General features: G+C 43.5%; 1 protein-coding gene across 4 annotated transcripts in view; it reads right to left on the bottom strand.

Moving 5' to 3' along the window:
• cep290 (centrosomal protein 290) overlaps positions 1-15,872 on the bottom strand; it is a 134,978-nt gene that overhangs the window by 66,986 nt on the left and 52,120 nt on the right. For 3 of the 4 annotated variants that reach the window (XR_005946488.1, XM_041216221.1, XM_041216223.1), the window contains exons 18-20: positions 13,845-13,937; positions 7,776-7,860; positions 5,468-5,610 (exon numbers count right to left, since the gene is read on the bottom strand). Coding sequence is in view for 3 of the 4 variants with exons in the window: in XM_041216221.1 (XP_041072155.1) it covers positions 5,468-5,610; positions 7,776-7,860; positions 13,845-13,937 (321 nt within the window). In the remaining variant the exon portion in view is untranslated. The remainder of the gene's footprint in view (positions 1-5,467; positions 5,611-7,775; positions 7,861-13,844; positions 13,938-15,872) is intronic. The other variant, XM_041216222.1, reaches the window with a different exon arrangement.

Genomic DNA, 15,872 nt, shown 5'->3' with positions numbered 1-15,872 from the left:
TTATGGGAAAAGGCCAGGACAATGGAAATAATTGGAGAACTCTTTCAAACAGCCATCACAGGCATGGTGGACTGAATGATGCAGCACAGAACGAGGCCATTCTATCAACACACTTAAGCTAATTCCCAAAGGCCACTTTAAGAAGCCAATTTCCGAAGGCAAGTGTTGATGGAGCAAATGATTGAGAAAAATTGCAGACTTAAGAATGAGGCCAATCTGCATCCAACTGATTCAAATTAGCAGGTAAAACAAGAGTCTCAGGTTGGCAAATAGCCTCAGAAGGCTTCAATACATTTTTAGATTGCAGAATTCAGAGCGTCACAAATGGAGAGAGAAAATTAGGAGAGAGAGGAGAAAATAAGTGGAAAGTGAGAGATCGAGAGAGACAATAATTGACAAGTATGAGTATTCAGTGTCATGCAGTAAACAAGGGATAGTCAGGCAGTCAGCAAGAATCAGGATCGTGTTTCAAGCCAGCCAGAAGCAGCTGGAGTATGGAATTTGACTTCTTAAATTCTTTCATGGGATGTGGGTGTTGCTGGCAAAGCTAACATTTGTTACCCATCCCTAATTTCACTTGAACTGAGTGGCTTGCTAAGCCATTTCTGTGGGCAATTACACATCAACCACATTGCTGTGAGTCTGCAGTCATTTGTAGGCCAGACCAAGTAAGGATGGCAGATTTCCTTCCCTCAAGAACATCAGAGAACCAGGTGGGTTTTTACGACAATTGATGACCGATGTCATGATCACTGATGCTAGCTTTACGCTCCAGATTTAGCAATGGAATTTAAATTCCACCAGCTGCCGTGATGGGATTTGAACTGTGTCCCCAAAGTATATGAAAATAAAGACGAACATATAGGTCAGGAGCAGAAGTAGGCCACTTGGCCCCTCGAGCCTGCTTTACCATTCAATGAGATCATGGCTGATCTGATTGTAACCTCACCACCACATTCCCGCCTACCCCGATAACCTTTCACCCCCTTACTTATCAAGAAGCTTTCTACCTCTGCCTTAAACATATTCAAAGATTCTGCTTTCACCACTTTTTGAGGAACAGAGCTCCAAGGATTCACAACCCTCAGAGAAAAAAAATTCTTCTCATTTTCAAACAGTGGCCCCAAGTAATAGATTCTCCCACACTCTCTCCACATTGACCCTATCAAAACCCCTCGGGATCTTATACGTTTCAATTAAGTTGCTTCTTACTCTTTTAAACTCCAGCGGATACAAGCCTAGCCTGTCCAACCTGTCCTCATAAGACAGCCTGCCCAATCCAGGTATTAGTTTAGTAAATCTCTGAACTGCTTTCAATGCATTTACATCTTTCCTTAAATAAGGAGACCAATACTATACACAGTACTCCAGATGTGGTCTCACCAAAGCCCTGTGTAACTGAAGCATAACCTCCCTACTTTAGTAATAAAAACAAAAAAACTGCGGATGCTGGAACTCAAACGTCAACTCTTTTCTTCTCCGCCGATGCTGCCAGACCTGCTGAGTTTTTCCAGGTAATTCTCCCTACTTTAGTATTCAATTCCCCTTGAAATAAATGATAACATTCTATTAACTTTCCTAATTACTTGGGTACTTTCGTTTTGCGATTCATACACTAGAACCCCCAGCTTCTCAGAGCTCTGCAATCTGTCACCATTTACATAATATGCTTCTTTTTATTTTTCCAGCTAAAATGGACAATTTCCCACATTATACTCCATTTGCCAGGTCTTTTACTTACTTACTTCTGCCACTCACTTAACCTATCAATATCCCTCTGTTGCCTCCTTGTGTCCTCTTCACATTTTACTATCCTAACTATCTTTGTGTCATCAGAAATTTAGCAACCATACCTTCAATGCCTTTTCTAAGTTATTTATATAAGTTATAAGAAGTTGAGGCCCCAGCACCGATCCCTGTGGGATTACATCTTGCCAACCAGAAAAGGACTCAGCGACACCAACACCCATCTAGGACCCTCCACCCCTGCCTGTCCCTCCGTCCCCACCCCATCTTCCAATCCCAGCCCCAGCCGTGTATTCACTATACCCCCTGACCTTCCCCTCTCCGATGCTGAACGTTCAGTGCTCAGCAAAGGACTTAGTTTCATACCCTTACGCCCTCACCTCAATGAATTTCGGGCTCGGCATGATGCTGAACTCTTCTTCCGCCGTCTTCGTCTCTGGGCTCACTTCTTTGGGCAGGAGTCCTCTCCCCATTCAACGGATCCTTTCACCCACCTCCAATATTCTCCCTCCACCTGGACCCCTCCCTCTGGATTCTTACCTTCTCTTGATCTTTTCATTGAGAACTGTCGGCGCGACAATAGTCGTCTCAATTTCTCTGCTCCTCTCACCCATTCTAACCTGTCTCTCTCTGAACTTACTGCACTCCATTCTCTCAGGTCCAACCCTGACATTGTCATCAAACCCGCTGACAAGGGTGGTGCTGTTGTTGTCTGGCGCACTGACCTCTACCTCGCGGAGGCTGAGCATCAACTCGCAGACACTTCCTCCTACTTCTCCCTGGACCATGACCCCACCACTGAACATCTAGCCATTGTTTCCAGGACTGTCACTGACCTCATCTCCTCTGGGGACCTTCCTCCCACAGTTTCCAACCTGACAGTCGCCCAACCTCGGATGGCCCGCTTCTATCTCCTACCCAAAATCCACAAACAGAACTGCCCCGGTAGACGGATCATCTCAGCTTGCTCCTGCCCCACAGAACTCATTTCTCGTTATCTTGACTCCCTTCTCTCTCCCCTTGTCCAGTCCCTTCCCACCTACATCCGTGATTCCTCTGACACCTTACGTCACATCAACAATTTCCAGTTCCCTGGCCCCAACCGCTTCCTCTTCACCATGGACGTCCAATCCCTCTACACCTCCATCCCCCACCAGGATAGTCTGAGGGCCCTTAGCTTCTTCCTCGAACAGAGGCCCGAACAATCCCCATCCACCACTACTCTCCTCCGTCTGGCTGAACTTGTTCTCACGCTGAACAATTTCTCCTTCAACTCCTCTCACTTCCTCCAAATAAAAGGTGTGGCTATGGGCACCCGCATGGGCCCCAGCTATGCCTGTCTCTTTATGAGGTATGTGGAACATTCCTTGTTCCAGTCCTACTCCAGCCCCCTTCCACAACTCTTTCTCCGGTACATCGATGATTACTTCGGTGCTGCTTCATGCTCTCGTCGGGACTTGGAAAAATTTATTAATTTTGCTTCCAATCTCCACCCCTCCATCATTTTCACGTGGTCCATCTCTGACATTTCCCCCTTCCCTTCCTTGACCTCTCTGTCTCAATTTCTGGTGATAGACTGTCCACCAATATCCATTACAAACCCACCGACTCCCACAGCTACCTCGACTACAGCTCCTCACACCCCGCTTCCTGTAAGGACTCCATCCCATTCTCTCAGTTCCTTTGCCTCCATCGCATCTGTTCCGATGATGCTACCTTCAAAAACAGTTCCTCTGACATGTCCTCCTTCTTCCTTAACCGAGGTTTTCCACCCACGGTCGTTGACAGGGCCCTCAACCGTGTCTGGCCCATCTCCCGCGCATCCGCCCTCACGCCTTCTCCTCCCTCCCAGAAACATGATAGGGTCCCCCTTGTCCTCACTTATCACCCCACCAGCCTCCGCATTCAAAGGATCATCCTCCGCCATTTCCGCCAACTCCAGCATGATGCCACCACCAAACACATCTTCCCTTCACCCCCCCATCGGCATTCCGTAGGGATCGCTCCCTCCAGGACACCCTGGTCCACTCCTCCATCACCCCCTACTCCTCAACCCCCTTCTATGGCACCACCCCATGCCCACGCAAAAGATGCAACACCTGCCCCTTCACTTCCTCTCTCCTCACCGTCCAAGGGCCCAAACACTCCTTTCAAGTGAAGCAGCATTTCACTTGCATTTCCCCCAACTTAGTCTACTGCATTCGTTGCTCTCAATGCGGTCTCCTCTACATTGGAGAGACCAAATGTAAACTGGGCGACCGCTTTGCAGAACACCTGCGGTCTGTCCGCAAGAATGACCCAAACCTCCCTGTTGCTTGCTATTTTAACACTCCACCCTGCTCTCTTGCCCACATGTCTGTCCTTGGCTTGCTGCATTGTTCCAGTGAAGCCCAACGCAAACTGGAGAAACAACACCTCATCTTCCGACTAGGCACTTTACAGCCTTCCGGACTGAATGTTGAATTCAACAACTTTAGGTCTTGAGCTCCCTCCCCCATCCCCACCCCCTTTCTGCTTCCCCCTTCCTTTTGTTTTTTTTCCAATAAATTATATAGATTTTTCTTTTCCCACCTATTTCCATTATTTTTAAATATTTTTAAATCTTTTATGCTCTCCCCACCCCCACTAGAGCTATACCTTGAGTGCCCTACCATCCATTCTTAATTAGCACATTCGTTTATATAATATCACCAACTTTAACACCTATGTGTTCTTTTGTTCTATTGTTGGTGACATTTTTTGATGATCTGCTTCTATCACTGCTTGTTTGTCCCTACAACCACACCAACCCTCTCCACTTCTCTCTCTCTCTCTTCGCAACCCCCAGAAACCTTAAACCAGCTTATATTTCAACTCTTTCTTGGACTCGAACTCAAGTTCTGTCTAAGGGTCATGAGGACTCGAAACGTCAACTCTTTTCTTCTCCGCCGATGCTGCCAGACCTGCTGAGTTTTCCCAGGTAATTCTGTTTTTGTTAAGGAATCATTTATGCTTACCCTTTGTTTCCTGTTGGCTAGCCAATCTTCTATCCATGCCAATATTTTATCCCCTACACCATGAGCTTCTATTTTTCCCACTAACCTTTAATGTGACACTTCATCAAATGCCTTCTGGAAATCTAATTACAGTACATCCACCGGTTCCCCTTTATCCACAGCATATGTTACTTCTTCAAAGAACTCCAATAAATTGATTAAACATTATTTTGCTTTCACAATATCATATTGACTCTGCCTGATTATCCTGAATTTTTCCAAGTGCCCTGCTATAACGTCTTTAATAATAGCTTCTAAAGTTTTCCATATGTCAGATGTTAAGCTAATTGGCCTGTCGTTTCCTGCTTTCTGTCTCCGTTTCTTTTTGAATAAAGGAGCCTGGGCCTCTGGATTACTAGTCCAGTGACATTACAACTAAGTCACCATGTCCACTAAGAGATATAATAAGAGCACAATAAATTTGCCAGCATCTTGCATTATTATTAGCAATATGCATTGTTTCTTTCTGCATCCATTCGCGCTTACATTTTATAATCGAAAATTCTTGTACACTTCACAAAACAATATAGGATGTAAATACCTAACCACCTCTTGGCTCTCAGGCTTATGGCACCGAACTGTTGTCATGGAGGAAATGGCCCTTCAAGTGCACAATGTACCTGATCAATCTTATATCAGTACATTAACCAATGAAATTAGAACTTAAGAAGGATGATGCTACTTACAGTAACTAGTTTCTCCAGACTTTCTATCTTCAAGATTTTGTCCCCATGAATTGCTTCAGTTTCCACTTGTGTATTCTTTATGGCTTGTAAAATATCTTTCATACCATTCTCAAATTGCTTATTCTCTTCCCTCAGTTCTTTTACTATAACCAACCATTATTATTCACATTAATAGAGGAACAACTGTTGTCAGTCAAATTTAGTTTAGTAAAAATAATCTTACTATTACATGCATTTTCACAAAGTGTGTAATTCATGTATATCACAACAACTACACATACTTATATTTATATAGTACCTTTAACATCATGAACTGTCCCAAGGCGCTTCGCATGAGCATTATAAAACAAAGAATGACATTGAGCCACAAAGGAGATATTGGGGAGATATTTACTGCCCCTCAGCTGGCTGCGTTTGAGGCGAAGGGGTACATAAATTAGGATAGGTGGCGAGCCCACTACCTTCCTGCCCACCCTCGAGCTGTCCCCTATAATATGGTGGGCGGGTATGGCATCAGACAGCCTGCCTATCCTTAGGCCTATTGAGGGACTTAACTGGCCAATTAAGGGCCAGTTAAGGGTCTAATTCTGTCTTCTACATCCTAATATGGTGAAAAGTCAGTCCTTTGCACATGGGAAGGCCCACTCTCACCTCGTTAAGGCTGCCCCAGCAGATTATCACTGCACGACCAACTTTTCTACCATTTCCCCACATAAAATCCAGCCTGGTCAGATGACCAAAAGTTTGGTCAAAGAGTTACGTTTTAAGAAATGTCTTAAAGGAGGAAAGCAAGATAGGGAGGCAGAGAGAAGTAGGGAGGAAATTCTAAATTTGGGGCATAGACAATGATAGGCATGGCCACCAAAGGTTATTAAGAGAGAAGTTTGATATAACTCCATTCACTTGACAATATTGGCAACACTCATTTCTAGGACTTCAGAGATTCATTAGTCAGACACAGAGAGCCAGATTTTGGCTACTGTGGTGGGAAATTTCCCAACTTGCAGGGGCTGCCTCGGTAAAAAGTCACAAGATTTTTCACTTGGGGATTGGGTGGGGGCAGGTGCAGGATGAGATTGGGCCCACTGATCCTGGAAGTAGATCCCTGGAGGTCACAGGGGAGGGTGGGTGTTGAGTTGGGCTGGTTAGAAGGCCCGCCTCAGTTCTCTGGGACTTAATCCCAGTTGTTCCCCTCCATGCCAAATCAATGCCAACTCACCCAGTAACCATCATGGGCAAACCTCAGGAGCCACGTGAAGATGAAAAAGACCCTAAAAATCTAATACTGCTATCACTATACAGACTTGATAGTGAAAGAAATTCCCATTCATGGAAGCATCAAAGCTTTTAAATCTCAAGTGGTTAATCTCTTGTAAAAACATACAAGCCTCTTTAAGCTGTCAAACAAACTGTGAATTGAGAACCCCCTGCTGAGATAATTGTAGCATTTGAAACTCAGCCAAGAATTCATCATGAATAGTCCTTAGGGAAATATCAACAAATAACTCTATTGAAAGTACCCAAACAGGTGTTACACCAGCTAATTTGTCAATCAAAGCAGTCCAGGAGAGATTTTTTTTTAAAAAACTGATCACTGACAGCTGCAGCCAGTTTTTATTAAAGAGTGGGGGATTTAAAAAACTTCAGATCATGATTGTTAAACAGACCTTATCTGCCCTTCAAGAGCATTTACGTCGACTCCACCAATTCATGATTCCCATACTGCGGGATAAGGCCCTTGCAATAGCCAAACTGGGGTCTGTGTGAACTCAGCACTAAGTTCAAATGGCATTGTTGAGTTTGGGTTTCCCTCCTGTGTGAATCACACCCCACTCTGACCCCAGCCCTCTGCCGGCAAAAATAGGATATGTCAGAAATAGCCAGAGGATTTGGGGGGAAACAGCTCAACCCAGCCCAACCTCCTAGATAAACACAGGCTCCTGGCATCGTCTGAGCCTTAAGGAAGATGCATATGAGTAAACTTCCAACTTTTATTTTGAGTATTATTAATTTTTTCTGCCCAAACTTTTAAATGTCTGTGCAGTCTTTCCAACTTCACAAAAATCCGGCCCTTACACTTAAATAGATAGTAATTTGTGATTAGTTTAGTTCTTATGAATGGAAGATTTGAGCAAATTGTCATTGCTTATTCCCTAAAGACATGTCTGGCGCAAGATTTCGGCACCATAAACATACTAATCAAGGTTTCATTAAGTAAAGGCAAAGATGAAACTCTTTTATCTAACCTGTCTTCATTTACAGGGTTATAAAAACAATTTTAATATTTTTTTAAAAACAAAAGGCTCACGTTTAGACTTCAGCTGAGCAATTTCGGTCCTCGTTTGTTCCAGTTCTTTCTCATTTACCTCCAGTTCTTGCAAAGTATATTCATTCTAGAAAATCATACAAATATAATTCACTGTCTGAGAATTACACACATATTTATCATTTTTCTCTAGAACCACAGAATATTAGAATGCTTACAGCACAGAAAGAGACCATTCGGCTCATCATGTCTGTGTCATCCCTCTGCTAGAGCAACTCAGCCAGTCCTAAACCCCCACTTTTACCCCGTAGCCTTGCAAAATTTTTCTACTCAAAATTATTTTGAAAGTGATCATTGCAGCTGCTGCCACCACACACTCAGTCAGTGCATTCCAGATCCTAACCAGTTGCTGCATAAAAATATTTTTTCTCACGTTGCCTTTGATTCTTTTGCCATTCACCTTAAAATGGTGTGCTCTGCTTCTCGACTCTTCCCCCAATAAGAACAGTTTCTCCCTATCTTCTCTGTGATTTTGAGCAATTCTATCAAATCTTCTCTCAATCTTTTCTTCTCTAAGGAGAACAACCCCGGCTTCTCCGATTATCTTGTAACTGAAGACTCTAATCTCTGCAACATTCTCATAAATCATTCCTGTACTTTCTCTAATACTTTCACATCCTTCTGAGTGTGTGGTGGCCAGAATTGGACACAATGCTCAAGTTGAGGCCAATGTTTTATAAAGGATCGCCATAACTTCCTGGCTTTTGTACTGAATGTCTCTACAAGCTCAGGATTCAATATGCCTCATTAACCACATTCTCAAACTAACCTGGCACCTTCAACGATCTGTGCATATACACCCGGAGGTACCTCTGTTCCTGCATCTCCTTTAGAATTGTTTCCTTATTTTATAAGGGATCTTCTCGTTCTTCCTACCAAAAGGTATCAGTTCACAAGTTTCTACATGAAATTTGATTTACCACATGTCCACCAGTATACGTCCTTGACGGTTATCACTATCCTCCTCACAATACTTCCAAATTTCGTGTCATCTGCAAATTTGGAAATTGCACCCTTTACACCCAAGCCAAATTTGTTAATAGAGGTCAAGAAAAGATACGGTCCTGGTACAGGTCCCTGGTCCAAAAAAACAACCATTCAAATTGCTCCCTGTTTCCGGTCACTCAGTCAACTTTGTATCCATGCTGCCACTGCCCCTTTATAACTTTGTTGGCAAGCTTGTTATGTGATACTTTATCAAATTTTAAAAAATTCATTCGTGGCCAGCATTTATTGCCCATCCCCTTGTTCAGGATGCATTGAACCAGATGGGGTTTTTACGGCAATCGACAATGGCTGTGGGTCTGGAGTCACATGTGGGCCAGACCAGGCAAGGACAGGGCCCAGAGCCTTTGCAGTATCCACTGGCTTTGGGGAGTCAACATGTGAGTTACTTGTCACAGGATTCCTAGCCTCTGAGCTGCCCTTGTAGCCACAGTATTTATATGGCTAGTCCAGTTCAGTTTCTGGTCAACGGTAACCCCCAGGATGTTGACCTCCAATAACCACAGCCATCTTCCTTTGTCCTAGGTATGATTTCAACCAGTGGTTGATAGCACTGTTGATGACCACTTCCATCACTTGACTGATGATCGAGAGTAGACAGGTGCGGTGGTGGTTGGCTGGGTTGGATTTGTCCTTTGTGTACAGGACATACCTGGGCAATTTTCCATTTTGCTGGGAAGTGGCAGCTGAAGGTGTACTGGAACAGCTTGGCTAGGGGCACAGCTAGTTCTGTAGCACAAGTATTCAGTACTATTGCCAGGATATCCTCAGGGCCCATAGCCAGTTGAGTATCCAATGCCTTCAGCTATTTCACGTGGAGTGAATTGAATTGGCTGAAGGCTGGCATTTGTGATGCTGGGGACCTTCAGAGCAAGCCAAGGTGGAGCATCTACTCGGTACTTCTGGCCGAAGATTGTTGCAAATGCTTCAGCCTTATCTTTTGCACTGATGTGCTGGGCTCCCCCATCATTGAGGATGGGGAGCCTCCTCCTCCAGTGAGTTGTTTAATTATCCACCACCATTCACGAGTGGACGTGGCAGGACCGCAGAGCTTGGGTCTGATCCATTGCTTGTGGAATCGTTTAGTTCTGTATATCACTTGCTGCTTATTCTGTTGGGCACGCAAGTAGTCCTGTGTTGTTGCTTTACCAGGTTGACACCTCACTTTTAGGTATGCCTGGTGTCGTATTTGGGATGCCTTCCTGCACTCTTTGTTCAACTAGGGTTGATCCCCTAGCTTGCTAGTAATGGTAGAGTGGGGGATATGCCAGGCTATGAGGTTACAGATTGTGGTTGAATTCAGTTCTGCTGCTGCTGATGCCCACAGCACCTCATGGTTGTCCAGTCTTGAGTTGCTGAATCTGTTTGAAATCGATCTCATTTACCATGGGTGATAGTGCCACACAACATCAATGTGAAGAAAGGACTTGGTCTCCACTGTGCAGAGGTCACTTCTACCGATACTATCATGGACTGATGCATCTGTGGCAGGCAGGTTGGTGAGGTCAAGAATGTTTTTCAGTCTTGTTGGTTCCCTCATCATCTGGCACAGACCCAGTCTAGCAGCTATATCCTTTTGAACTCGGCCAGCTCGGTCTGTGCTAATGCTACCAGCCCACTCTTGTTGATGGACATTGAAGTCCCCCACCAAGAGTACATTCTGCGCCCTTGCTACCATCACTGCTTCCTCCAAATGGTGTTCAACATGGGGAATACTGATTCATCAGCTGAGTGGGGGGGGGGGGGGGGGGGTGTGTGTGTGTGTGTGTGTGTGTGCAGTGTAGTATGTGGTAATCAGCGGGAGGTTTCCTTGCCCATGTTTGATCTGATTCCGTGAGACTTCATGGGGTCTGGAGACAATGTTGAGGACTACCAGGGCAACTCCCTCCTGACTGTATATCACTGTGCCGCCAACTCTGCTGGGCCTCTCCTGTCGGTAGGACAGCACATACCCAGGGATAGTGGTGGTGGTGCCTGGGGCATGATCTGTAAGGTTTGATTCTGTGAGTATTATGATGTCAGGTTGTTGCTTGATTAGTCTGTGAGAAAGCTCTCACAATTTTGGCCCAAGGCGCCAGATGTTAGCAAGGAGGACTCTGAAGGGTTGACGAGGCTTTTGCTGTTGCTGTTTCCAGTTCTTAGGCGGATGCCGGTCAGTTAAGCCAATTTCATTCCTCACATAGCTGCGGGGTCGGGAGTCACATATAGGCCAGACCAAGTAAGGATTGCAGATTTCCTTCCTTAAAGGACATTAGTGAACTAGATGGGTTTTTACAATTGACAATGGTTTCATGGTCATCATTAGAGTTTTAATTCCAGATTTTTATTGAATTCAAATTCCACCATCTACCATGGTGGGTTCCCAGACCATTAACCTGGCTTGCTGGATTACTCATCCAGTGACAATGCCACTATGCCACTGCCTTGCCATGGGAATGTGGATTATAAGTCTAGTCTCAGTAATGGTGACCATGACAGCTATCATCGATTGTTGTAAAATCCCATCTGGTTCACTAATATCCTTTAGGGAAGGAAATCTGCCAGCCTTACCTACAAGTGACTCCAGACCCACAGCAATGTGGTTGACTCTTAACTGCCCTCGGAAATGGCCTAGCAAGGCACTCAGTTTGAGGAATGGGCAACTGACATGAAAATATAATAATTTTCATAATATTATTGTAATTTATCGTAAAGGTAGATTAATAGTGAGGTTTGGATTAGTTTCTCTGTTTGTAGGCATGTGCATGTATGAGTTTCAACGTAATTACAGACAGCTGGTCTGGCTGCTTTGATGTATCAGAAGGGAAGCTAGGTTTGAAATGCTAAATAAGCAAACATGGCTGAAGTTTTAGAATGGGAGGTGTTAAGAACATTTGCATTTTTAGATAAACTAGAGTTGTGAATTTCAAAGAGATGGTAAGATGTTATACCTAACCAACAGAGGCTATGCCAAACAGTGTGTTTATTTTTAACAAAGATTACTGATAATATGAGTACTATGAAAGATTTATTTTATGGAAAAAGTAAAGTTGTAAAGACACATTGGAACAATGGGATTTACATTAAAATGGGAGAAACATGTACAAAGGAGATGAGGTTATGCGTAAGAAAGAAGACATTCTAAGATCTAACAAGTGTGAAAAGCCTCTAGTTTCTATCTACCAAGCTGCTGTCTCCAGGAACCGAAGCTAAGAGAATTCACTTTGAATATCACTGTCCAGGGTATTGTGTGCTTTACCTTGGTCTGTTGAAATCTATGTTGTTTTGCTGTTGCCTTAATGGAGGTGTAACCGGGAGCTAAATTAACTAGGGGATTTAGGAATTATCATAGTAGTAATTTATAGACTTGTGTGTGCTTAAAATAATTTCATTTATTAATAAATGTTTAATTTAGTTTTGTAAAAATCTTTTAAGACTCGGTGGTCTTATTACGACTGAATTCAAAGCACGCGTCTCAAAATAAAAATACAAATTGCAAAACAGTTGTGGCAGCTGTTTCAAGTTTCCCCCTGGGATTTGAGCAGCTCAGCATTTACCATCCACTGTGCCATAACAACAAAAAACGCTGGCTTGTCAGAGAGCCAACTATCCATGAAAGAATAAAAAAAAACACAATAATTCCTAATTTACAGTGTTGCCCTGCCAGGATGGATGATTCATTTCTGTCATCTGCATTGTAATCGAATCTGGATGGATACATCACAAGTCATTTCTGATGGAAAATCCCCAGAAATAGGAAGCAAGGAATGGGGAGCCAGCAGAGGGTCCCAATGAATTCGCTGCCGCCATCCACGACAGTTATTCCAGGGAGGTGGCATAAATTCAGCAGAAACCATTAATTCATAAAAATGAATTCCTTAAAAAAACTCAGCTCAAAGATCATTTGCATGCCCATTTTATCCATTGGCTTGTTAAGCATTGGCAGAATTATTGAAACATATAAGAACTTGAGGGGGCTTGACAGGGCGGATGCTGAAAAGATGTTTCCCCTCGTGGGAGAGACTAGAACTATGGGACACAGTTTAAATATAAGGGGTCACCCATTTAAGGCAGATATGAGATTTTTTTTTCTCTCAGAGGGTTGAGTGTCTTTGGAAGTCTCTTCCCCAGAAAGCAGTGGAGGCAGGGTCATTGAATATTTTTAAGACAGAGGTAGATAAATTCTTAACTAACAATGGGGGAAAGGGTATTGGGGGTTGGCAGGAATGTGGAGTTGAGACCACAATTAGATCAGCCATGATCTTATTAAATGGCAGAGCAGACTTGAGGGGCTGAATGGCCTACTGCTGCTCCTAATTGGTGTGTTCATATGCAGAAGCACAATAATGTCTTTTCTTCTTGCTTAATTTTCCCCCCCACCAATAATCTCAATACATGCCACACCCTTACCTCATTTGTATCAGTGCCCTGGCCTGGATTTAATGGAGGCAACAGGGGCCTTGCGCACTGGCTGGATAGCCAGCGCCACCTCTTTGTGACCAGGCCACCGAATCAAGTGCCGATCAGGTACTTTACTGGACAATGAGATCAAAGGCTTTAGGGACAGAAGATCCACCCACCAAGGGACTGGAGCTCTTCAATGTTCAGTAGCACTATTGGGGAGGTGGTGGTTGCTGCCAGTACTACACCCACCCAAAACCTAGGATCACCCATGGACTCAAGCACAGGTGAGTGATGGTGGGATGGAGGGAGGGACCCGAAGCTGGGTCCCTTGACCAGGCAGTGAGGGCAAGATGGCCATCCATGGGCCTTCTCGCTATGAACTTAATCAGGGCAGTGGTGAGAAGTCAGCCGGGTTCCTACTTGCCACATTCCTACCTCATTAAATACCCAGACTCCCTACCCCACCATCAACAAACTCACCACAGGGGAGGGCATTAAATTCCACCTCTGTGTTTTTAAATGAGAGAGGGGTCCCCTGAGTCTGTTCTAATAGTTTTCTTACAATGCAAATGTACACTAAGTAGCACAACCCAATAAAACACCCACTCAAACCATTTCCCACCTTCCTGGATTTGCTAATTTTGTACAGGTAACATGGACTACCTGCATTATTTGTCTGTTGAGCTTGGCCAGTTCGAATTCTGCATTCTGGTACGCTCCTTCTTTGTTCAGTAACTCCTTGCGTATCTGATGATTCTACAGGGATGGGTTAACTTAGTTAGAATACACTGAGTAGTTAAAATGTGGAATTTGTCTCACTCACTGAGAAACATTCCTAAGGAAATTAATCAGTTTACAATGTTAGATTCAGTTCCTTCACTAGGTATTCTTCCTATTTTGATCATAGTTTTCCTTTGTCATACACTAAGGCAGGTTCACTTTCAAAAGGAACTATTGTTATGAGCTTGATTTACGGAAGTCATGCAATTTCCGTTCTGTCAGAACTGTGGATTAAGGAATTTCAAGTGTGAAGCATCACATTTTGGTAGGAAGAGTAAGGGAGGCCCTATGCTTGGAAAATAAGAGTCAAAATAGGATAGAGGAGCAAAGGGATCCAAGGGTAGTTACACAAATTATTAAAAGTAGTGCCAAGAAAAGTCCTTCTAGAGGGATAGAATTGGAGAATAAAGATGTTAATATCATAATAAACCTTGGTCAGATCACACTTGGTGAGTACTGCATGCAGTTCTGGTCTCAATATTATAAAAATGATATAGAGGCACTGCAAAAGGTGCAAAAAAGATTCATAAAGATGATACGAGAACTGAGAGGCCGCACTCAGCAAGAAAGGTTGAACTGACTGGAACACTTTTCTCTAGAAAAGAGAAGGCTGAGAGATGACCTAATAGGAGGTATTTAAAATTATGACAGGGGTGGTTAAGGTCAATGCAGGGAACATTTTTTCACTTCTGGAGGAGACCAGAACTGGGGGCCATAAATAAAGGATAGTTACTAACAGATCCTATGGGGAATTTAGGAGAAGGTTCTTTGCCCAGAGTAGTCAGAGTGTGGAACTTGCTACCACAGGGCATGGTTGAAGTGAATAGCATATAAAGACTTAAGGGAAACTAGATAAACACACAAGTGAGAAACAAATTGAAAGACATGCTGATAGGGTGACATGAAGCGGGCTGGTAGGAGGTTCATATGGAGCATTATCACTGGTAAAGACCAAATGGTTTCTGCGCAGTGCATTCTATGTAATTTTCATTCTCTTTTAACAAAGTCAGGATGGAAGGCTTCTACTAAACTGGGGGTCATTTCTCAAAACTTAAATGACAAGAACTCTAAATTAGAGATGAACTATTGAGTAAGAAGGCAAGAACCATGTCTATGGAGGATAAACCAAAGAACTGAGGAAGCCCTTATGGTCTTTTATAACTTTCTTCCATTTTTGCTCACACGTCATAAATCCAGTCAGGTAGAAATTAGGGGCAATTCATTATCAATAATTAAATTACTCCAAGCATAATTCAATAAAGAGTGCACCTTCTTTAGAGGGCGAGACTAAAGTGTAAACCCATGTACTAGTGCTCTATTATAGAATGCCCACGCTGATCATACTCAAATATTTGTACTATGTTAGAAGAATTAGAAACCTTTGACAAAAAATTGTATCTTATTATCTAACCTGTGATTTAAGGCTTGATAGTTCGAGCCTTAATTGTTCTAGGAGATCATCTAATGGGTCACCGTCCTTGATAAGGCTCTTGGCTGGCTCTTCAGAATCAGTCACCTGTACTGATTGAACACACTCAGTCGTGGGGACATCTGCTTGCTCAAGTGACCCTGCTGAATTATTCTCTGATAACTGTGTCAAAGTGGTTGGCAATGGTTGTGACCTGACTGGAGTTCCTGGTTGTTCATATGCATTAGTTTGCAACTTGTCAATAGACTTTCTCTTTACAAGATGTTCTTTTACAGCCCAACTGTTAACGAACTGACTTTCTCTCTGGGAAGTCACCGAGTCTTCCCACTGCAAAGACCTCCTCCAAGAACTTCCTGACTGCCCTACACACCTCTGAAGAACATCTGAAATCTGGCTGGACATTTTCCTTAATGCAATATCCCTACAGTACTCAATTTCATGGGGAGCATCAGCAAAGCTTCTTCTGTCCTGTATGAAAACAG

Source organism: Carcharodon carcharias, chromosome 21 (genome assembly GCF_017639515.1).
Source record: "Carcharodon carcharias isolate sCarCar2 chromosome 21, sCarCar2.pri, whole genome shotgun sequence".
NCBI lineage: Eukaryota > Metazoa > Chordata > Chondrichthyes > Lamniformes > Lamnidae > Carcharodon > Carcharodon carcharias.
The sequence above is the reverse complement of the archived record's forward strand: the minus strand, read 5'-3'. Positions and strand labels throughout refer to the sequence as shown.